This window comes from Leucopleurus acutus, assembly GCF_964270905.1.
Source record: "Leucopleurus acutus genome assembly, chromosome: 18".
Lineage (NCBI taxonomy): Eukaryota > Metazoa > Chordata > Mammalia > Artiodactyla > Delphinidae > Leucopleurus > Leucopleurus acutus.
This window is the reverse complement of record NC_139160.1, coordinates 23,232,888-23,255,288: the sequence shown is the minus strand read 5'-3', so window position 1 is coordinate 23,255,288 and position 22,401 is coordinate 23,232,888. Positions and strand designations below refer to the sequence as shown.

The window sequence follows — 22,401 nt, the reverse complement described above, 5'->3', positions numbered from 1 at the left end:
CCCTTCCCGTGATGATACCGTGACTGCTTTCACAAATCCTCCAGGCAGTGTCTCCAGAACACATTTTTCTGACCTACTACACGTGGTTGTGTATTACTTTTCTTTGCAGCCATACTTCTGGGGAAAGCTCGGCAGCAGGTCTGTGGCCTGCACCCAGGAGAGGCTGAGCTATACCTCCGTGCTCTGTGGGAACTGATCGCCCTTGACCAAGGGCCCTTGGACCAGCCTCTCAGTGGAGGAGAGGAGGCCCTTCCTGCGTGCACACTCTCCCCGGACCAGTCGCTAGGTCCTCTGAGGCTTTTCTCTTTGGCAAATGCCCAGGCATCCCTGCTTCTCTCTCTCACCACTGATGGATGAGAAAACAGTCCTTGGCTATTCTCCTAGCATCAGAGAAAAGCAGGGACTCTGTCTTTCTGCATCCAGGCTACTTTAATTTTTCCTTTCCTCCCAGCTAGTCTTTTTTTCAATTAACCAAAGGATACTTGGATGCATCTCGCACAGATATGATGAGGGGGGTTCTCAAAATGACGATCCCTCAAGGGGCCTCTGACCTCATCTGGTTCAAAGTTATTTCTGCATTCTGTTGGGTGACTCTAAAACCTCTCTTCCAGGGACACCAAATCTCACTCACGTAGGCCACCTTCTCAGAGCTTTTCTAGCGGTTTGACCACCCCTCTTCGAAAGAGCGTCAAGGTGAGCTCGGCGTTCCTCAGTCAGGCCCAGGAAATGGGAAGGAAAGTTGGAAGGAAGTCTCTCAAAAACTTATTTTCGGAACTCTTGATCTCTTCTCCAGCTGGATGGCTCCAGCTCACATTTGTCAACTGGACACCTCTTCTCATTACTTCTTCCCATCCCCAGAGCCTGAGTGCGACAAAATCCTGCTTCGACAGACTCAGAGTCCTTGGGCAGGGAAAAGTGCAGGCATTTTATAAACTGTCTGGATGGCTAAATTATAGCAAGTTTTCCCTGGGAGAGGGTTGTTCGGATATTAAAAGCCACTATATATTGAGTACGATCATCTTTCTCACATCCCTGTAAAAAAAGCAGTTTTTGCCTTCTTCATTAAAATGATTTGCTTTTGGTTTCTGAAGAGTACACTTTTCCAGGTAGCAATGAATATTCTTACTGGCGACTCCTTAGAATCCCTCTGCAAGTGCTGAAGCCCCAGTTCAGTGCTATTAATCAGATGCTAAATGCTTTAAAACAGCTCTACCCCTTTTTGTAATTGAGAAATAGTGCTGTCTGGGCAAGTTTAGGAGGTGACCTTGACTGAATTAAAGAGGACGGGGATGAAACAGACTTCAAATTCATATTCAATGATTTTAAAGAAATGACTTCCCTCCAATTAAGCAGGAATTAGCATGAAATATTTTGTTTCTGAAAGGTGAGAAGAATTCCTCTGAGAAAGCCAGTCTTGAAGGAGCAGATTGGGTAGAAGGTCCTCCATCTCAGCATGTGTTCACCTTTATTTGCTCAAAACAAAGAACCAAACAAAATCTTCTACAGGGTCGGTAAGAGTTCAGATGAACAGATTTACACAACTTCTTCTCAGATACTCTCAGCTCTCACAGCTCTGCATGTTAGAGTTTATCTGCTAGTTCTGGCTCTGACTTCTGAGAGCGAGAGCTTTATGGACCCACGATCCAGTGCTATTCCAGGAAAAGGAGAACTCTGGTGAGCTACAGGGATTTTTCAGAGCAGATAAACACCACTCTCAGATCAAAGACTGAGTCTCAAGACTTTGTTTGCTATTTTCCCCCCCTTAATATGGCACTGCAAGACAAACGATATCACGGTCCCATACACGTCATAAGTAAGAATTCACTAAATATTTGTTTTCATTTTATCATTGCTTTGTATTATGGCGTTGCTTAAGACAATTTCATGGAAGCAAAGAGCTCAGGATAGAGAAATGGATGGCTTTACGACGTTCGGATTATATAAACTATATGAGAAAAGTCTAGTATGGCAGGTGGAGACATTTCTTAATCAACCGACTAGTAAGTCACTAAAAGAAGAATTAAATCTCTTACCCTACTTCCAAGAGATTTGCCAAATGTGTGTTATCACTTAAGTTTTACGTGAAAACTTGTAATTACAAAAAAAAATATCCCCAATACAAACTTGTAGACATTATTCAGCATTCCAGCTGATTATTGTTTGGGGGTAAAAACCACATTTTTCTCATTAATTTTGAACATGGGGTAAGAAGGGAGAGGACACGTTACTTCTAAGATCTCTTCCCGATCTAAACTTCCCTGAGTCTGTGCATCTCAATAACATTGATATTATTGTAGGTGCTCTCCCTCAAACTTTTATTTTTAAGATTGATTGAGGGGTAGATCTCATAGAGAAAAGCCTCAGGAACAAGGAAGGATGGAGAGCGCTTCAGTAAGTCTTGAAATTAGATGGAGAGTCAATGAATGATTTTCAGGTAGGCTCTCCCAGGCCCTGGGGATGCAGGGGAAACATGGGATGAGACGGGAAATCAAAGAACAAATATTGTAGCTCAGATCATTGCAGATCCATCATCACATCTGTGCTTGTGTTTAGAGAAGTAGTTTTATTTTTTCTCTTTACCTTTTTGGAGAGTCAGGGAATGGAAGACTCGGGCTGTGACAGTGTGTCCGGTTTACCAAAGGAATACATGACATGGCATGATTCCTTCCTGATGTACTTTGCCTCTTCAAAGCAGTTCTTCTTCTTGCCCAAAGCCATAGAGCTGGTTGTTTATGAGGAAATAAATATCATTCAGCTAGAGAAGGGACTGTGCCAATTTCCTGAATATTTTTAAAAGCTGGCATTTCTGTTGGAATGGGCTAGAAAACAGTTTGCTGGATACACTGCCTATGTTGAAGCCAATCTCTTGCTAGTCAGTAGAAAAATCCAGAAAGTAATGGGAAGACTAAGCAAAAGCCCCAGTCAGCCTGGTCTGGATGAACATTTGAAGGTAATAAACATCTCTGGCCTACCTTTGTTTCCAGACGGCATCATGGTGCCACGCACATAGCAGGCGTTCAAAATCCTTGGTTGATTTTACTGATGCTTACGATGCCACTTACGGCATTTGAGGGATATTCTATTCTGGAGCTTTTTTTCCCCACAACATTTAGTAGTGCCATAGAAAGGTCATCAACGTGGAAAGAAGGAAATTAGTACTGAGTTCTAGTACTAATACCTAGTATTAGTACTAGCTCTAGTTCTAGTACCTTCCACTTACTATCTTGGGCAAATAACGTTAACTGCTCAACATGGGACTGCACGTTCCTGTTTGTGAAGAAAGGAGAAGGTTATGCAAGGTGCTTTCTAAGGGTCTCTTCATATCTGAAGGGACTCATGGTTGCCAGTCTCCTTATGGGTGAGAATTCAACATGTCTGCCTCGATCAGAACTTGAATTATTTCTTGGATCCTTAATTAAATAGTCACGCAAATATGATCATATTTGGAAGAGGAAACTGCAAGACGATGTGGTCTAGGAAGGTAAAATATTATGGAAAATTAAAGGTGATTATTCCCCAATTTGAAGCAAAAGAGGGCAATTCAATAAACTTCTGTCATCTGATACCAGTTACTATTCATAACTACTTTCAACTTTCCTGTGATTGAAAATGGCCAGGTAGTACCTCAATCAATACAAATTTCACCACAGATTCTCCTGGGTAATTTTTATATTAATATTTACTGTAGTCCAATTATTTAAATAATACATGTATATGCTGTAGAAATTTTTGAGATGCAAAAATAAGAAAAAAGATCACTGGTAATCACACCATCTAGAAATAGTCACTCTGAATATTTGACCTATCTCCTTACAGATTTCCCCCTAACATATAAATTGTGAATACAACACATCCACAAACACACAATTGGAATGATCTGTACATTGACTTGTAATTGCTTTTTTTAAATCACTTAGCAATATACAGAGAACCTTCTCTCATGCCATTATATAGTTTTCTAAAACATGGTTGCTTTCAAGGCTGCTTATGGATATATGATTAATTAACCGATACCCTAGTGTTAGATATTTACATATTCCTAAGGTAATTCTGATAACTGAAAATGTGGGTAACTGCATCAGGCGGCAATGACCCACATGCAGGAAGGGGAATGCAGAGGTCTCTGGGACACAGCGGCTCTAGAAGTTATCAGTACAATGGGCTCATTAAAGAACCTGCAACACCCGCCCTGAAGCACTACGATGAATCGACGACTGCTCCAGCAATCTGTCTCCCTACTTCTCTGCTGGTAATGGGGAGTCTCCAATAAAATGTCCCTTCTCTAGCCCCTTCCCAGAAAGCTTCCCACACTGTGTCCTGGAGCTGGGGAGAAGGTCTGCTGAGCATTCTTTGGGATCAAGGACATGCATGCCAGTAAAAGAGAGGAGTCTCTAAGCCATTTAGACGTGGGAGCGCTATCATAATAATTTTTAAAATTGCTATAAACTTCAATGTCCAGCGCGTCGAAGTATCACAACTGGAAGGTGGAATTTCTAAGAAAGGGGAGAAATAATGACTGCTACTTCTGTCAGTTACTTTCTCCATTAGTTATGGGGCATTTAACGGAGTGTGGCTCACTGGAATTCAATTGGATATCTGTCCTCACTTTCTGTATTCCTTCAGTAGATCTTCAGGTCTTGGATTAATGAAGCTTATAGGCAACAGTGTTAGGAGTCAAGGTGCAATAACTTTATGTCGCCAACTGTGTCTTGATGAACGATGCGGTATAAAAGCACAGAGAATTAGGACAATGGTGTTCATAAACAGTACATCAGGGCCAAGAAGCTGGTAGCAGCATAGGTTTTAATATAGTCTGGTATCGATTCTTTTGGCCAATGTCCCACTTTAACAGTGTTAAAGTCACACTTTAAGATTTCAGGTGGAGAGGTAGAGAAGAAAATCAATAGATACTATCTTTCCACTACTAACCAGCTACGTATCTATAGTTCCCTGCCACACTCACATTTAAGGGACCTAAAAGATGCTTTGGGGAGGGCTGGCCCCATTTTCAGGCTTTAATGACCTCAGGTATCTACTCTGACCACCTCAAAGATTACAGCTTGAAGTCCTAAAGGTTCACGGGAAGGAGCCCATGATCCAGAAAGGATACACACGCATTTGCTCTATATTTTCTATTTCATTAATATACAAAAAAAGCTTTAAAAAACCCCATTTGTTATACAAAAAGGTCTGACTAAAAACATAATCATGTATATATTAAAAAATACATAACAAAAATGCTTATATAGTTAGGCTGTGAAGAAGAAAACGAATCAGAAACTAAAGAGTCTTTTGTAGTGTTATAACTAACACTTTTATTATTCTTAATCATTAGACTTTCCAAAATGAATAGGTATTTTTTATATAAAAAATAGATTTCATTATCAAAAAGTCACATGCTGCTGGAGGGCAATGAGCTGATGTACTAAAAGTGTTTTCTATAAGCGCCAGCTAGAATCATAGGTGAGCACTTAAAAAATTACGTCAGTGTCAAAAAGGATAATCCTCATTTGGTAATCAGAAAATTCTGACTCATTAGTTACCAACTAAGAGGAAAAACTAGGAATAAATGCCACTAAGGAGTTCTTTCGTACGTTTAGGAAAGAGAAAGAAGAGAGTTACAAACTTACCCAGATTCTGTCATCTAAACTCCCTCGAAAATATTCTGCTTTTTTCCAGAAGTTGTGCAAACCCCACTTAAATTCCAACAACACTGTGTTAATTTTGCTCAGATGCAAGCTGAAAACGTATTTTAACATCCTGTCAGAATGAGATACTAAGAGTGTCGATAAAATGACACTAAAATAAATGTAAATTTAGATTGCTGTTATAAGTGGCTGCCTGGCTCTGCGAAGATGTTAGGTTGCTATAGTATTTTCCATAGCAACTTTGCACCTTATTACATAAATATTCCCTCAGTGTCCTCAGAGCCTGCTAAGAAAACAGGATTATATCTACTCCCCTACGGAATGATCCTGCATCAAAACTTATCAGAATGAAATGCCCCGAAAACATAATAAACTGCAATCTAGATCATGGTGCTCCTGGCAGTTGAAAGGCATCACAGAGCCGCAGGCTGGGCACGGGCGGCTGTGCCGTGACCTCGTGCGGCCCACTGGCCATTTGGCTCCATTCCTGCTGGGTCAAGGTCTCCGCACTTCTCCCTTTCTGAACACTGGCTGCTAAGTTCCTCACTTTTCTCCTCTGCCTGCCAACTACCCATCAGCCCAGGAGCCCTTCACCACACTCCAGGGGCTCCTGTCACCAGGCCAGAAGCCAGGGCTTGATAGAGCCGGAGTCTTCTCTGCAAGGTGGCTGAGCTGGGAGCATGTGCCGGGCTGGCACACAGAAAACGACTCAGAGAACCTAGCCGGCTCCAAGCTAGTACTGACCAGGTGTGAACTGATGGAGACCCTCAACCAGGGCTCACCTGGGTTTTCTGGAGGCGCCGCTCAGCTGAATGGCTGGAGCATTAGGGAAAAATCTGTGGTCTCCGAGACACAACACAATTTCAACCACCCAAATCGATGTGACACGAAACACACGATTATGGAAAATCTGTGCGTATATGAGAGCGATGTTGGGAATACGGCACTGTGGAGGGCTACAGAAAACTACGATTATAAGGGGGTCTCTGCTTAAGCACAGTTTAGCCTCCAAATGTGAATTTACAGAACAGATAAGCACGGTCTGGTTGGACAGGAGTGCTGCCGTGAAAGAGGAATCCTGCTGCATGGGGTCGGTTTAACAGCATCTGCCTCTTACATTTAAAAGGTAAAGAACTGATTTCTACACTGTTCAGAAACATATCCATTACGAAATGGGAACTGTAACTGCACATGAAATCAAGGGTCCAAAAAATCTACCCCAAATAAACAATGATTTGATTTCCTGTGGCAAGATTAGCAAGATTTAAAAAAATAAATAAATAAAAGGAAGAAACAGAGAAAAAAGCCTTGTCTCCTTGCAAATGAAGCTCTATTTCAAGAGATTAGGAATGAAGCAGGCTGATCAGCCCGCCTCGGAAGACTAATTTCATCATCTTTAAGCCATATAAGTTTTAATTAATCACACCTCCTTGTTTGGCCCTTGGGTTCCCAGAAGACATTCTGTCACGGTTGGAAATACAACGCTCGTCTTTACCTTGGCGGTGACTGATGGACACACATCACTGTTCTACTTCTCCTTCAGACGCTCGTCACGTGTGAAAACAGAAGGTCTACGAACAGCCTATCCTTCTCACCACTGGTACTCCTGCCTTTGGGAGTCTGCTGGGCAGGGAGCACAGTCCCAGGCATGTGAGACTGAGACATCTCACTTTGCACGTCTGAAGGCCCTTGTCCCTCTGCCCGGTTCTGAGCGACCCCAGAGTGAGCCTGCTAGGACCACACTCAATGTTTCCTAAAAGGAAGCTTCTACCAGCTGCGAGTGACATGGCTCCCGTCAGGCCCCCATCAGTCGGCTGCAGGACCCTGAACTGGAATCCAGCAGCCCTTCCCTTCTGTGCCCAGGCTGGTGCTGGGGGCTGCAGTGAACCTCTTCTTGGACTCGTGCCTAACTGTAATCTGTCTGTTGGGCATTCTTACGTCTCTCAAAAGCACTCCCATATAGGAAATAAACTGAATCGGAAAAATGAAGGCAGTCCTGGTGTTCAAAGAGATCAGGGGATAGCCTGAGAGAGCCTTACTATTAATTTTTTTAACCTAAGACTTCCAGCTATATATGAAACTGTTTAGACAGACTGAAAACTGCTGATTCCAAGTGAACTTAATTATGAGTCCCTAATTTGACTCCGTTGGCTGAACGAGCTGGAAAATCTTTGACTTCTTACTGGAATCAAAAAAAAAAAAAGGTCCGTACCTATTTTGTGGTGAGTTTCCATGGAAACTTAACAACCCAGAAAACATTCTTCATAATTAAAAGAGTATTTGCTCCTCTAAGGAGCTCAGAGTTTAAATAAGGTGTAATTAAAACCCAAGAGCATTTGTGCATATGGAATGGTTTAAGGGTCGTCTATTAAGCAAGGGCCGTTTTAGATTTACTCTCTTCTAAAATCTGTGCTCAATGTACAATGTATACTCACCAAACATTGGGTTAGGTGCATACACTGGAGAGTGATGTTCATTCTGCTTTATCCTGAATTTAAATTAACGGCTTAAAATATATTTGGCATCAGGCACTGTATTTCTATTAACTTAAAATGCTTATTTATCTCTTTAAAAGTATCTCACACCTCAGAGCGCAGGGTAGGCTGTGTCTAGCTCTCTCCATACCCCCTGGGTCCACAGTGTCTTGAACACAAGAAGATGCTTGACAAGTGTTTGTCAATCATTAGAATGATGCTGAGTTTCAATTCTCTGGTCCGTAGTCTCTTCAGCATGTGGCACTGTGTTCTGGGTGTGCAGAAGTTCTGAACGTTGTGGAGAAATGAACTGTTCTTGTCTGAACCCGCTTCTTAACGCCTGCCATTCCAGTTTCGCCAGAGCAAGTGTTCTTAGGGCTACCATCTTCTGATCAACTTACACGACGGAACCATCAAACACAGGGACCAGAAGAAGGGGATTATGGAACTGAAGTCAACCCCCTTTTATTGAGCACTTACTTGGTGAAGGGCCCAGGACTAGGTGTTGGGGGATGACTAAGATGAGAAGCACAGTTACAGTCACTGAGGTACTTGTTACATGCTCCACACTAAGTACTGCTGGAAGGGCTTCATACGCACCGACTCACTGAACTCACAATACTGAACGCTAATCAGGTTCTGCCAGGGAAGCCTTACCATCTAGGACAGACTTCTCTTCTCCCTTCCTTCCTGTGCAACTCCTGGCCCTCCCCCACTGCCAACCTGGAGGGAGGGAAGAGGAGAAAGGGTGAGAGGAAGGAGAGAGGGAGAATAGAGGTGAGGGGAGAGAGAGAGGGAGAAGGAGGAATCGATCTGGCTTTTGAAGTTTGGCCTGATTGCAGCAGGAGACAGACTATATGCAAGAATACGTTTGGATTTTTATCAAAAATTATCTTCACAGACTTTGGAACAGGATGCTGATTTTCTTGAATGAGTGCTTCGATAAATCTGTCTTGATTTTCAAGTGTATTAGCAAAACTCATTTTCATTTTTATCAGCATCTTAGTTTGGCTCCAGCAAACTCCTTTTTCCCCTTTAAGAGTCACCGGCTGAGCAGCAGTGACTGGCCCGCCGCCCAGAGGGATGTGGAAGTGACAGCGGGTCTGGCGGAACTCTGGCCAAAGACACACTGTAAATTACTCTACGTGGTAAACAGCAAAAGTACAAGGAAGTATTCTTCATAATCAGAAAAGCAGAGATGCCCTGAAAACCTTTGATTAAAAAAAAAAATTGAACCCAAGGTATCATACAAGTCCTCACATAATAAACCTTGCTTTTTCTGAAAACCAAAGTCAATTCTCTCCACCTCCCCCTCAGAAATGCAATAAAACCTGCGCAGGTTTTTGTTTTAGGAGGAAGATTGAGGGCAGGGCAGGCCCGAGGCTCCCGGGAGGGAGGGTATTATCCCCCGGGATTTCCAAGAATTCCTGGGTCAGCTGCTGCCGGTGAGGCAAGGTCTCATTGTTTTGGCAGAAAAGGAGGGGGCAGGGATTCCTTAAAGGATGGAGAAGTTTACTTCTATTTCAGGTCTGGCAATTCCTCTGTCCTTTCAGTAGAGCGCTCTGTTTTCGGAGGCCTGCTTGGAGGTGACTAGATTAACACATGCAAATTTGTACCTAAAGAAACGAGTGGCCTGTCACCTAAGGAGATGCCGCTGGAAGGCCTGTTTCCCTCAGGCTGTAGGGCCTCAGTCCCCCCTTTCAGCAGTTCACACGATCTTGTCTGAAGCTTGGTCAAAAGACAAGATGGGATTCTTGCTGTTAGGCTGCGCCCCCGAATACGCGGCTGAAAGAACCACCACCACCTACCGGCCTTTAGGCAGGATCTTGAGGGCCCAGCGGAATAAGGAAGGTCAGTTGCTTTCCCTTCCCTCCAATCAGTCTTGCGCTTTCCTCATAAACCACACACCACATTCTCTGGGTCCGTCTCATTTCAAAAAGTACAAAAGACTTTGAACTCCTCAGGTCCTGGCATTCGAACCCCAGTTCTTTCATCTCTGCCCTCGGCCTGGTGTGGAACACGTACTGTATTGTGTTCATTAATTCTGCTGACCAAGGAACGAGCCTGGAGAAAGTTCTGCAAGTTCAAGTCCTACTTCAGGCTCTTATCAGACGCCTGGGAGGAAAACCACAGAGGTCTGGGAAGAAGGCTCTTCTTCAGTCGAACTCCTCACTGAGAGGAGAGGTCCTTGGTATCCCTGCGGATTCTTCCGGAGCACAGACCAGAGGCCAATCCCGCAGGTATATGCTGGCTGCCACGGTCTGTAAGATCTCCTCTGTGGCTTATTACTATTCTTGAGTCATTATTATTCTTGTCTTATCCCAAGCAGGCTATGGAATTATACATAATTCTTACTTGAGAAATTGACAGGTTGTTTAAAAGGAAATGCCACTCCCCGCAAAGGGAAAAAAAGCCACAGGTTCAAATCAGAATTCCTGATTGATTCCATTCTTTTCTTCTACACCTACCTTATAAAGATGTTAAGGATCCAGGTTTTGTGTAAACTTGCCCCTCGTCTAGCCAAAGACACACTGTAAATTACTATACGTGGTAAACAGCAGAAGTACAAGGAAGTATTCTTGATAATCAGAAAAGCAGAGATGCCCTGAAAAACTCTGATTAAAAAATGATAAAAGCTTTTTTTGAGGAAAAAAGTGATTTATTTATTGGAAGAGCTCCTTGAATTTAAGAAAAATCACACCCAAAACTCACTTTCTTCTTCTGATATATGAAGGTCTGCAGAATAGAAACGCTGCGTGGAAGGTGGTTTCCTCAAATAAGCAAATCCAAACCCAATAATCGAGCAGTCCTGAGAAATCTGATATCAGTTTAATAAGAGACATACATTGACACATAAATGCTCGGTTCATTTTTCAGACAAAGGATATATGGCTTCAGAAAACAGTGGTGTGGTGCTGCTTTTATGCTAAGCTTCTAGAAGATTCAAATGAACGGAATTTGAGGATGAAAGGGAAATTTTCTAAGGCTGTGGTTCTCAAACTTTAGCCTGCATCAGGATCCCGCCGAAGGCTTTAAATCACAGATTCTGAATCTCACATCCGCCCCGCCCCCACATCCTCTGGAGTCTGATTTAGTAGGTCTCGAGTAGCACCCCTGAGAATTTACATTACGAATAAGTTCCTAGGTGATGCTAACATTGCTGGACTGGGGACCATGCTTTTCAGAACCACTGTTCTAGGGAAATGAAACTCCCTTCTGTATACGCCTGGATGCAGGAGCCTTTTCTTGTGATCATCTTACGCTTCTGGCATTCTCTTCTAAAGCCCTGGAAGAACAGAGCATTCTGACCGCTATTTATTTATTTATTGAAGTAGAGTTGATTTACAGTGCTGTGCCAATCTCTGCTGCACAGCAAAGTGACTCAGTTATACACATACAGACATTCTTTTATATATATATCCTTTTCCATTATGGTTTATCCCAAGAGACCGGATATACTTCCCTGTGTTCTACACTAGGACCTTGTTGTTTATCCATTCTAAATGCAATAGTTTGCATCTATAATCCCCAAACTCCCAGTCCATCCCTCCCCCTCCTCTCCTCCCTCTTGGCAACCACAGGTCTGATCTCTACATCTGGGAGTCTGTTTCTGTTTTGTAGATAGGTTCAATTGTGCCATATTTTAGATTCCACATATAAGTGATATCGTATGGTATTTGTCTTTCTCTTTGTCACTTACTTCACTTAGTATGGTAATCTCTAGTTGCATCCATATTGCTGCAAATGGTATTATTTTGTTCTTTTTTTATGGCTGAGTAGTATTCCATTGTATACATGTACCACATCTTCTTTATCCATTCATCTGTCAATGGACATTTAGGTTGTTTCCAGGAGGCATAACTCTCCCAGACTTCAGACAATACTATAAAGCTACAGTAATCAAAACAGCGTGGTATTGGTACAAAACAAACGTACAGATCAGTGGAACAGTATGGAGAGCCCAGAAACAAACCCACACATCTACAGTCAATTAATCTTCGACAAAGGATGCAAGAATATAAAATGGGAAAAGACAGTCTCTTCAGCAAGTGGTGCTAGGAAGGTTGGACAGCTGCATGTAAATCAATGAAGTTAGAACACACCCTCACACCATACACAAAAATAAACTCAAAATGGCTTAAAGACTTAAATATAAGACATGACACTATAAAACTCCTAGGAGAGAACACAGGCAAAACATTTTCTGACATAAATCGTACCAATGTTTTCTTAGCTCAGTCTCCCAAAGCAACAGAAATAAAAACGAAGGTAAACAAGTGGGACCTAATCAAACTTACAAGTTTTTGCACAGCAAAGGAAACCATAAAAAAAAAAAATGAAAAGACAACCTATGGAATGGGAGAAAATATCTGCAAATGATGCGACTGACAAGAGCTTAATCTCCAAAATATACAAATAGCTCATACAACTCAACAACAATAAAAACAAACAACCCAATTGAAAAATAAGCAGACCTTAATAGATATTTCTCCAAAGAAGTAATAGAGACGGCCAGTAGGCACATGAAAAGATGCTCAACATCACTAATTATTAGAGAGATGCAAATCAAAACTATAATGAGGTACCACCTCACACGGGTCAGAATGGCCATCATCAATCAATCTACAAATAACAAATGCCAGAGAGGATGTGGAGAAAAGGGAACCCTCCTACACTGTTGGTGGGAACGTAAGTCGGTGCAGCCACTATGGAAAACAGTACGGAGGTTCCTCAGAAAACTAAAAATGGAATTACCATATGATCCGGCAATCCCACCCTTGGGCATATATCCGGACAAAGCTGTAATTCAAAGAGAAACATGCACCCCTATGTTCATAGCAGCACTATTCACAACAGCCAAGATGTTGAACTGACCGGTCAACCTAACTGACCGCTCTGTAATCGTGATGACTTGACCATTTTGGAATCTTGATTTTGGTTTCTACTAACCAAACCAGCAAAGATCCTCTGTTCCTGGTCACCCGAAAAGGCCTGGGAGAGGTGAGTGTTTTATTCCCTTTTTGCCAAAGGTGGCGAATGTGGTTGTTCCCAGGTCCTTTAGGAAACACTCTTCCCCTCGGACAAGCAGTCTCCCTTGGTGCCTCCTACGTTTGAGTGAGCACTTCTGCTTGCTTTTACAACATCAAGGGAATAACATACAATTTGAGAAGAGAGTTTTAAATCAGCATCTCAGATTAGGCAGAGAATATCCATCAAGGTTCTCTTTAAGCTTCTCTCCTTTTTTTAACTCAAGGATTGATGCTCCTTTCTTGGTACCAAACGGGACCATCCCTTTGATTACAGGTTAGGAACTAAAATTGATTGGAAAGCAGTCTAATTCTCCAGCACACTGCTTCAGAGGCTAGAAAGCTTCTTTAGGGATTAAACGTTTCCCATGTAAGAAGTACACTGACCGAAACCAAATTTTATCTGTATTTCAGCATCAGAGGTGGCTGCCACACTGTGGAAAAGGATTTTTATGGGAACAGGCAAATATCCCTGAAAGTAAGTGTGGCCCCAGACCCACATACAGGGAAACAACTGGAACAATTTAAATCATTATGTTCCCAAGAAGGAATTTCAAGTTCTATTAATACAAGGCAGAGTCAGTCAAAGATGAAAGTTTAGTTTAACTCCAATAAAAGTGAGTTATGTGGCCATTTCTCAATCTGTATGCCCCATCTAAGATTAGGAAGATCATTAAGGTATCTCACAGGGGTGTGGCAGTTATCCACGTTACCTGATTCATCAACTCTCATTTTTTTAGTAGGGCTGTCACAGTTCTCATCATCCGACATCTCCATCTCTTCTTCTCGGCGGATGCCCATAAGCTGCTCACTCTGAGCGTTCCGGAGCTCCTGGAAGCAGAGGACCCACGGGCATCAGAGTCAGCGACACATGACACACCTTTCCCAATGGTCTCTCTGTGTGTTATGACTCACATAGGAATGTCTTCACCTCCCAAACACTGCCCCACCTAATCTAGAGTGAAGTTCTGAGGGCTCTGGGGTGTGGACCAATCGAGGGATTCGGTATCAGACTTGGGAGAAATTCCTGATCGCCAATGGTGAGTCAAGGGCTCTTCAGCAAGTTATTTAATCTCTGAATTTCCTCATTTGTAAAAAGGGGGACAACAACGTCCAACTGGTAGGGCTGTTGTGAGGCTCCCATAGAAATGCCTATTACCAGAACTGGAACGTAGGGGCGGCTAGGAACGTGAGCAAGAGAATTTTTTTAAAAGGCCGGTCTACCACTGACCCACTGTGTCACTTCAGGGATGTTTCTTCATCTTTCTTAGTGTCAATTCACTCACTGAGATAGTGTGACAAGGAGAGTTTTGAGGATAAAACAGTTAATGCATGTGAGATACTTAGCATCATGTGAGAGACTTGGTTCATTAAGTTGAAAATGTTGACCACTATTATTATTCATGCAAAATAGTGTCCCTGCATGTGTGTATGTGCCCATGTGTGATCACACACACACACACACACACACACACACACACACTTCAGATATCCAAATGGTGAAATTCAAATGATGTCGGAGGACAAAATGAAAACAGATGCCTTCTTTGTTGGTGTTTTACATTATCATGTGGGGTTTATTGTTTATGTTGTAATGGTTGTTTTAGCATCCCTTTAAGATCTAAGGGTCGTTTGTTTCTCCACTTCCTAGAAAAGTGACTGCAATCAAGGCATTTAATTTCCTGAGCCTTTGTCTACTCACACAAAAATGGGGTAGTAGTAATACAAGGCTGTTTGACTGCAAGAGTATATGTGAAAACTCACTGTAAAAAGTAAAGAATTACACAATAAATTGTTTACTACTGTGCTTAAAAATCAGGACACTAATTGCTTACATTAAATAATTATATTATTATTTTGGATCAAGCTGTAAATTATATATTTGCAAATCCTTATCCATTCTGTTCTTGTATATGTTCTGTCCTCAAAACAGAAAAAAAGCGGGGTGGGGTGGAAAGAGCTGCACTGTTGTTTTTCTCCCCATTTAAATTGGAGTCTAAAAAAAAAGTCAAACAGTTAAAATAATTTCACTTTATAATAAATCTATGAATAAGAATAAAACTAAATTACAACACCTAATGTATTAATGGCATGACTTTAAACACAGTTTAAAGTGCTCATTCGATGGATGGATGTGTCTATATTATTCTGTTATAGGTGCTCTCAACTCTCTTCTCTCCTTAGCACGCAGATTTTAACGGTAGCACGATGGGAAGGGAATTCTGTATTGCTAACCAGATTTGCATGGTCAGCTCTGAACCCTGGGAACCACAATTGCAGAGACAAAGACAGGGAGGTCACCAAAGACAGGGAAAGGGGGAGGGCAGAAGGCAAGGTCCCTGGGACAGGGCCACCCATCACTGGGCGGTCCTGAGAGGCACCAGGATGACAGGCAGTGTCCCCTCACTTGACCATGCCACCCTGTAGAAAGAGGGGCCAATTCCACCTTAAGTAACACCATCGGGTCTCGGAGGCGGATGTCCCATGTGATTAGTGGGGAAGTTTTTAGGTTGTGGACAACTAATCTTTCTACCGACAAAGAGCCCAATTCCCGAGGAGGTGGCCTGAAAATACTTGAAGCAAAGAAACTTCGGGTGGAAAGAATCAACGAGGCTAAAAGGGCCTGTTGTTTAGTTCCTACAGTTAATGACAAACTGTCACACATTAGCTGTTCTCGTGGGGAAGGGTGGCAGAAAGGAAAAGATTGGAGGGAGAAAAAAGAAAGCTGAGGCTGTTTCCACAGGGTGCCTCTGGTTCAGCAGTAAATCACTTGCACACTCTAATAAATCTGTAAAGGTGCTGCAGGTAATTAACAGATGCTGTTCACAGGCACGTGGAAAAAGCCAGCCAATTATCAAGCTCACATGCAACTGAGAAACCACCCACAATGTTAAACTGCCAACTGGTATTTAATCGGTCGGGCAACACGCAGGAGAGAAAATCAAAGGTAATTTACAATTCTACTTCCTCCTATATCAGAAGAGGTGGCGGTGGGAGTGGCAGGGAGACACAAAGACCCTTTCCAGAAGCATCTTTCTGGGCTGTGTCCCTTTCTACCTCCCGGTAGGGAGCAAAGCAAGCAGGCTTCCTTGGGACAAGGCTGGAAGCCTTCGCGTGTCCTGTTCAGCAAGGGAGGGGATGGCCCTGCACGGGGGAGGCAGGGCTGGGGGAACGGGCTACGACGTGGCAGGAAGCGTGATTTAGATCAGTAACGGACAGTTGCCGCCACTCCCAGATTAACGACAGTCTTTTTTATGCCCGGGTTTATTCAGCGTCATGCCACCTGCCCTTCTCTTAATGTTTCTTTTAATCATGCCTGGTTTTATGTGAAGCCAAAAATAAATAAATGAATAAACGATTCACAGGCAGATCATTCCCAAATCTGAATCACAGTTTATGGATTCCAATTAGTGTTTCAGAACCCTCGATTCATGTATTGCGTCATTGATTTTCGGGACTCCTTCCTCATGAAAATCAACCTTGACGTGGGGCTCAAGTCAGTGTCTGGGAGAGCACTGGGTAAGCATCCTTTGGTCTTCTGGCCCCCGAAGGATAAAAGAGAAATCCCGCCTCCTGCATCAGTCACCAAGCACCTTCTCGGTATTTGTGAACAAAATAAAAACTGGCCTTCTTAATTATAAACTGCACTAGCCTTTTAAGTGTCCCATTATTGCGCAGTCATTCAGTACTCACCGTAATAACAGTGATAGTAAAGAATTCACTTGGTATGCATCTGGATGCTACGTCAAGTGCCACTGGTATTCAACTGTAATTCAGCATTAGTTAACGGGCACTTAAAATGCTCCCCAAATGATTGATACTGCAGTACTCTGTGGTTGCTCAAACTCTAAATAGAACACTTATTTTACAAGTGTGAGCCAAAATCATTAAATTAATAAACCTTACCTTCTATAAGTTTGGGATTTGGAAAGAGGGGATTATCATTTAGAGAACTTTAATATTAACATGCTAGAGACGGAGAGGCATCCAAATGAAAAACATTCTCTCATTAAAAAAAAAAAAGGAAGAAGCAAACAAAGACAGTATACTTACTTTTAAATTACAGGTTCAAAGCGTACACTACACTGAGGAGTTAAAAATAACAGCTGGACCACCAATGACTAATGACACAATCTGGTCCTTCTAGGTGGCAGCGAAGGTTAAATTCTGAACTCTTGCCTTGGGGTAGATACTCACACTTCACACATGCATTGATGCAGAAGGGTGGACAGGGCTAGCCTGGACATTCACTTCCCTGAGGAAATCTGCTCTGGGGAGAGGTCTGATAAGACCTGCTGGCTAGCACAGGGGACGAAGACATTGCTTAGGATGAGAAGATGTGGATGAAAGGCATACTTGCCATTTCTAGCCAAAGAGCAAACCGTCACCATCATGCTGCAGAACACTGAAAAGAAACTCAGTAATTTAAAAACTAGTTTTCTAGTTTACGTTACACTTTTTCTTTTTCTTGTTTTGCACAGCGATTAGGCAGAGTGTCTTAGCTTATTTCTGAGCTCTTTACTGTGAATGGGAGAGATGCTCTTCTCCCTTTGCAGGGGAGACAAGCACTCTGTCCTCTGAGCATTAAGTCAGCTGCTCTTCTGGATAAGTAACAAATCTGAGCTGGATCTGGAGCTGACAGTGAGGGCGCGATGACGGCCCACTGTGACAAAAACCATCATGGCTGCAGCCACACTATTCCCTGCCAATCCAGCTGTGTGATGGTGGTTAAAAAAGTAATAATAAAATCACCAACCTCAGAATGCTTTCGCCAAATGTCTATGTTCTTGCGCTGAGCTTTCGAGAAATGGTCCCAAGCTTTTTGTCTGGTAGAAGCGTTGAAAACGGCCACAATCTGCTCAACTTTGGTGAACAAGGAAGTCAAACAAGACAAGTAATTTATGTTGTGATCACTACAGGGAAGCAAAGCAAAGACACTAGGAGTCTATGGATGATGTCGCAGCAGAAATAACATCATCAATATCCATCCCATTCGTGCCTTTTTGTACTTACATGGCAGCAAGGTTGGGGAGGTCTCCCTTCATGTCTGTGTCCATAACTTTAGGTTAAAACAAACTCTAAATACGACTGGGAGAAGTTCATGGACATCTGCTTCCAAGCATTTGTTACCTCTTGTCTAAAAAAATGCCTTGGTACATCTCTACACCTAGATCTATAGATATACAGGCACTGGTGTTGACACACAAATATAGATATACAGATCAGGTAATGCCTGGATTGGAGCCTTAGAAGTGAAGCCCGGGGGGAGTGGCTGAATGAGGAAGAACCAAACACATCTCTTTTTAGCTTTTGGTCTCCATCTCAAGGACCCCAGTGCAGCCCGCGGAAGACATTACCGTGTCCAAGTTCCAAGTTGGGGCAATGAGTAGTTTGTGTCATATCTCCCTTCAGTCTCAAGGCCATTTGTACCCCGTAGTCCCCTTTTCTCCCCCTGTTGCACCCATTATAGCCAGCCCTCCAGCCCTCTGGCAGAAAATGGGAGCCACTGCCTTCACCTCAAGACAGACCAAGGCTCACCCAACCAGCAGCACCGCATGCAGATCTTATTTCAACACCATATGGCGTCCTTCGTAGTTCACCGTGGCCACATACCATTCTCTGTTACTCCATTTTAACTTTCATAAGGCTCTCCTCCCTCTGGCTCCCGACACTCTGGAAGTTCTAACTCTAACGCTTTGACTTAATTTAGCACTTCTGTGGCTTCCAGGGGAGGCGCTACGTCCGTGATCAATGTTGAAGGGTGGTGAACAAACGTAGACAGGGAAAGGGGTGGGCTCTTAGTAGTGGATGTGAGAGGCAGGGGTCAACCAACTGCAGATCAATCTTGCTTAAGCAGTTATTGATCTAGTAAGCACGGGATTAAGGAAATTACAGCACTGAATGAACCATATCATTAAACGTGAACTCCTAAATATTTAGTTAGGAAGGCACAGTCAAAATGAGCTTTTTAGGGATGCTAATGCTCTCCTTAACATAAATCTTTCTAAAGTGATTCCCAAGGCTCTATTCTAAAAAAGGACATCAAAGCTCTTCCACATCTTCCAGGTGTCCAAGGAATGTCAAAGAGTAACAGAAGAATCCCCACAGAAGAGCAACACCTGGTGCCCCAATTTCAAACATTAGAAATAAACAAGTGTGTGATGGAGGAAAGGGAGAAAGCAGATTCCCTTCACTCACTACATGGTAAATATCTTCTAACGCTAATAAGCAACTACTTCTCAGTCTATGGGTGATTTTCGCAGGGGTTTTACATGGACCGTTTTCTAACTCAAGAAGATCGCAACTCCACATCTCCTTATTTATCAAACTTGATCATCATGTCTCCTGATGAATTTGCTGCACTCGCCTGTAACGGGAGAATTTAAGCTAAGCTCGCACTGCCCTTGAGCGCGTGCAGTTCCCCTCTCCTGCCTCACCTGGAGGAGGTAACGCCGCCAGACTAGTCACAATGAGCTGCTCCCAGGGCTGACTTTCCCCTGACCACCGACCCCCAGGGCTCTGCTTGGATGCACTGCCCGTGGCTGGCCGAGGAGAACTGGTTCACCCCCACTGCCTGGGCTTCCTATGGCTTTGCCTGCAGGGAGGCTGGGATCATCTGGGGCCTCCAGATGCCTGCTGCACAGGCAGCACAGAGCACTCGGCCCAAAATGCCCATGGTGGAATCCACTGCCTGATGAGACTATCTGGCGGGGGTGGTGATCACGGGATTGTTAAAGAGTAATGGGGTCTCATTGCTTTTAATAGTAGACCTCTTTGAACAGCATCATTTAGAAGAGTAACAACTGTGGTGTCCTGACACCAGGCCTGAGGAGAGAGGACAGGAAAGGTCGAGGCTGAGTTATCTGGGTGATAGAAGTCAAAATTCTGCCATCAACTGGAGAAGGCTGTTAATAAAGGGGATACGCTAAAGAGAAAATTACGTGGTCGTACGTGCGTGTGTGGAGTGGGAGGAAGGTAAGAGAGACCAGTAATGCACTTGGAGGAGTACAGAAGGGAAGGTACTTAGAAGAAAGACTCTGCACAGGTTCAAGGGTAAAAATGGATCCCCTAATATCTACTCAAGGCATGTACTCCTGCAGATATTCCCTGTTTGAGGATAAATGCCTCAGGTTTTCTTTTTTTTTTTTGCAGTCCGCGGGCCTCTCCCGTTGCGGAGCACAGGCTCCGGACGCGCAGGCTCAGCGGCCATGGCTCACGGGCCCAGCCGCTCCGCGGCATGTGGGATCTTCCCGGACCGGGGCACGAACCCGTGTCCCCTGCATCGGCAGGCGGACTCTCAACCACTGCGCCACCAGGGAAGCCCCAATGCCTCAGTTATTTAGAACATGTTATTACCATATTCCAGGGTTTAAGTTCCATTCATTCATTCATCCATCCATTGAGAAAACATCTGAGACCCTCCTAGTCACCAGGCATCTGACTGATTGCTAGAAATATATGACTAAGACACTGATTGCTAGAAATATATGATTAAGACAAAGTCCATGCCCTTGAGGAGACCATGGTCTCTAGGGAGCAAGAAAGACAAGCAGATAATTATCCTATGCAAGAGAGGTATGGATGACAGCTTTGGGGACACGATAGCTAACTCAGTAGATGGAGTCAGGGAACAGCCCCAAAGAAAACAACATTTGCTAAGTCTTAAATGATGAATCAATGCTTGCCCAGTAGAGAAGGCAGGGACGTCCGGTTCAGAGGTGGCCATGGAATTGTGAAAGGACTTTGTGTGGAAGTAGCTGGTGGGGAGAGGGCTAAAGCTGGGTGGGAATAAGTCAGGAAGGACCGCGCATGCCAAGCCAGACTGTGACTTCATACTGTAGGCTAGAGGAGGCATATCCGAGTAGGATTTGTTTGGGAGAGATGATGAAGGTTTGAATTAAGACAGAGCACTGGAATGGAGGGAGGAGCAAGGAGTCGATGGGGCACGGTGGCTGACTTGCTGTGAGGCTGGAGAGAAGAGAGACCAGGATGACTCAAACTTGAGAAGCACATCAGAGACCGAGAGCACAGGTGGAGGTCTGAGAAAGAAGATAAGGGGTTTACTTCTGGACAGGCTGCATCTGAGATGCCTGAAGGTCATCCAGCGGGAGCCGGAACACACACCGGAGGTTCAGAAAGAAGTCAGAATTCAGAGACTTATCTTGAATTTTCTGGGCCATTCTCAATTTCCTGTAATTGTATTCTTTTCAACAGCATAATTAATTAAAAGCAAAACTAAATATGAGAACTTTTATACTTCTTTTCTTATTAAGTTTTATACTTTCCCCCCCACATATTAACAAGTTAAAAAAACCCTCCAATCCCAAAAAACAAAAACCGTGTAACTCAGCTTAGGTTTAAAAAATACTCGCACAGTATTTCTAGGGTCCAGTTGACTTCTCTCATTTCTGTGCAGGCTGTCCCTGAATGAGCCATTCGTCTTGCAAATGAAAGATCTTGGGCACACAAAAGGACTCAGAAGAGTGCTAGGATCAGCAGGAATTCATCATCATTAGTGAAAAACTACCTCCAAGAGTACGCCGTAATGAATGTGATTCAAAGACGGCATATTTTTCAAACCATAAATCAGGGTGACCGCTAGGACTGGCGTCCCAGGGAAAGACCATGCTCTCTTCACTGCAGCAGGAAACACCAAAGAGCACGTCCCTGAATCCGACTACCACTCACTACTTCTCCAGTATAATTCATACTGCTTATTCCATACACAGTAAAACTACAGGTAGTTGCTAAGTGGAATCTTTAACACTCTACTTCACCGCTCAGAGAAGACAGAAACAGTAAACAAGATGGCACTGGCCTTTGTTCAGAAAGGTAGCGTGCAGACGCTGAGCTGAGAGCAGAGCAGATTCACATCAACCGCCACCGGGGCCTTCACCACGCAGGGGTCTACAGGGTGGTGGCTGCGGGGCCCCATAAGAGCCTATGGCAATTAGAATACTTCAGCATTTGGGAAGCATTAACGACAGAAAGAGCGCTCCGCAAGAGAATTAATATTTACCCTTCACACCTTGCAAACCGCCCTCCCACAATCCTCTGTATTAACTTTGCCTAAATTAGGTTATTTGAGAGAAACGAAAAAATTAAAAGGGACTGATTTTTCTGAAGTATGCTGGAAAGTCCGTCTTAGGTGTCACAGTAGAGTCCCTACCTAGTACATTTCCAACAGGTGTAAGTGAACATTAGTGGAGGATAAATAGAGCTTTGAGGAAATTGCTAATCACTCTTGGCAGA

The 22,401-nt window shown here is 43.4% G+C and overlaps 1 protein-coding gene across 1 annotated transcript in view; it reads right to left on the bottom strand.

The window, feature by feature from the left end:
• Positions 1 to 22,401, bottom strand: part of ENOX1 (ecto-NOX disulfide-thiol exchanger 1) — a gene marked incomplete at its 3' end in the record, with an annotated part of 213,887 nt that overhangs the window by 103,731 nt on the left and 87,755 nt on the right. Inside the window, exons 7-8 of the mRNA XM_082859621.1 lie at positions 17,906 to 18,012; positions 13,863 to 13,980 (exon numbers count right to left, since the gene is read on the bottom strand). Coding sequence (XP_082715747.1) covers positions 13,863 to 13,980; positions 17,906 to 18,012 — 225 coding nt within the window. The remainder of the gene's footprint in view (positions 1 to 13,862; positions 13,981 to 17,905; positions 18,013 to 22,401) is intronic.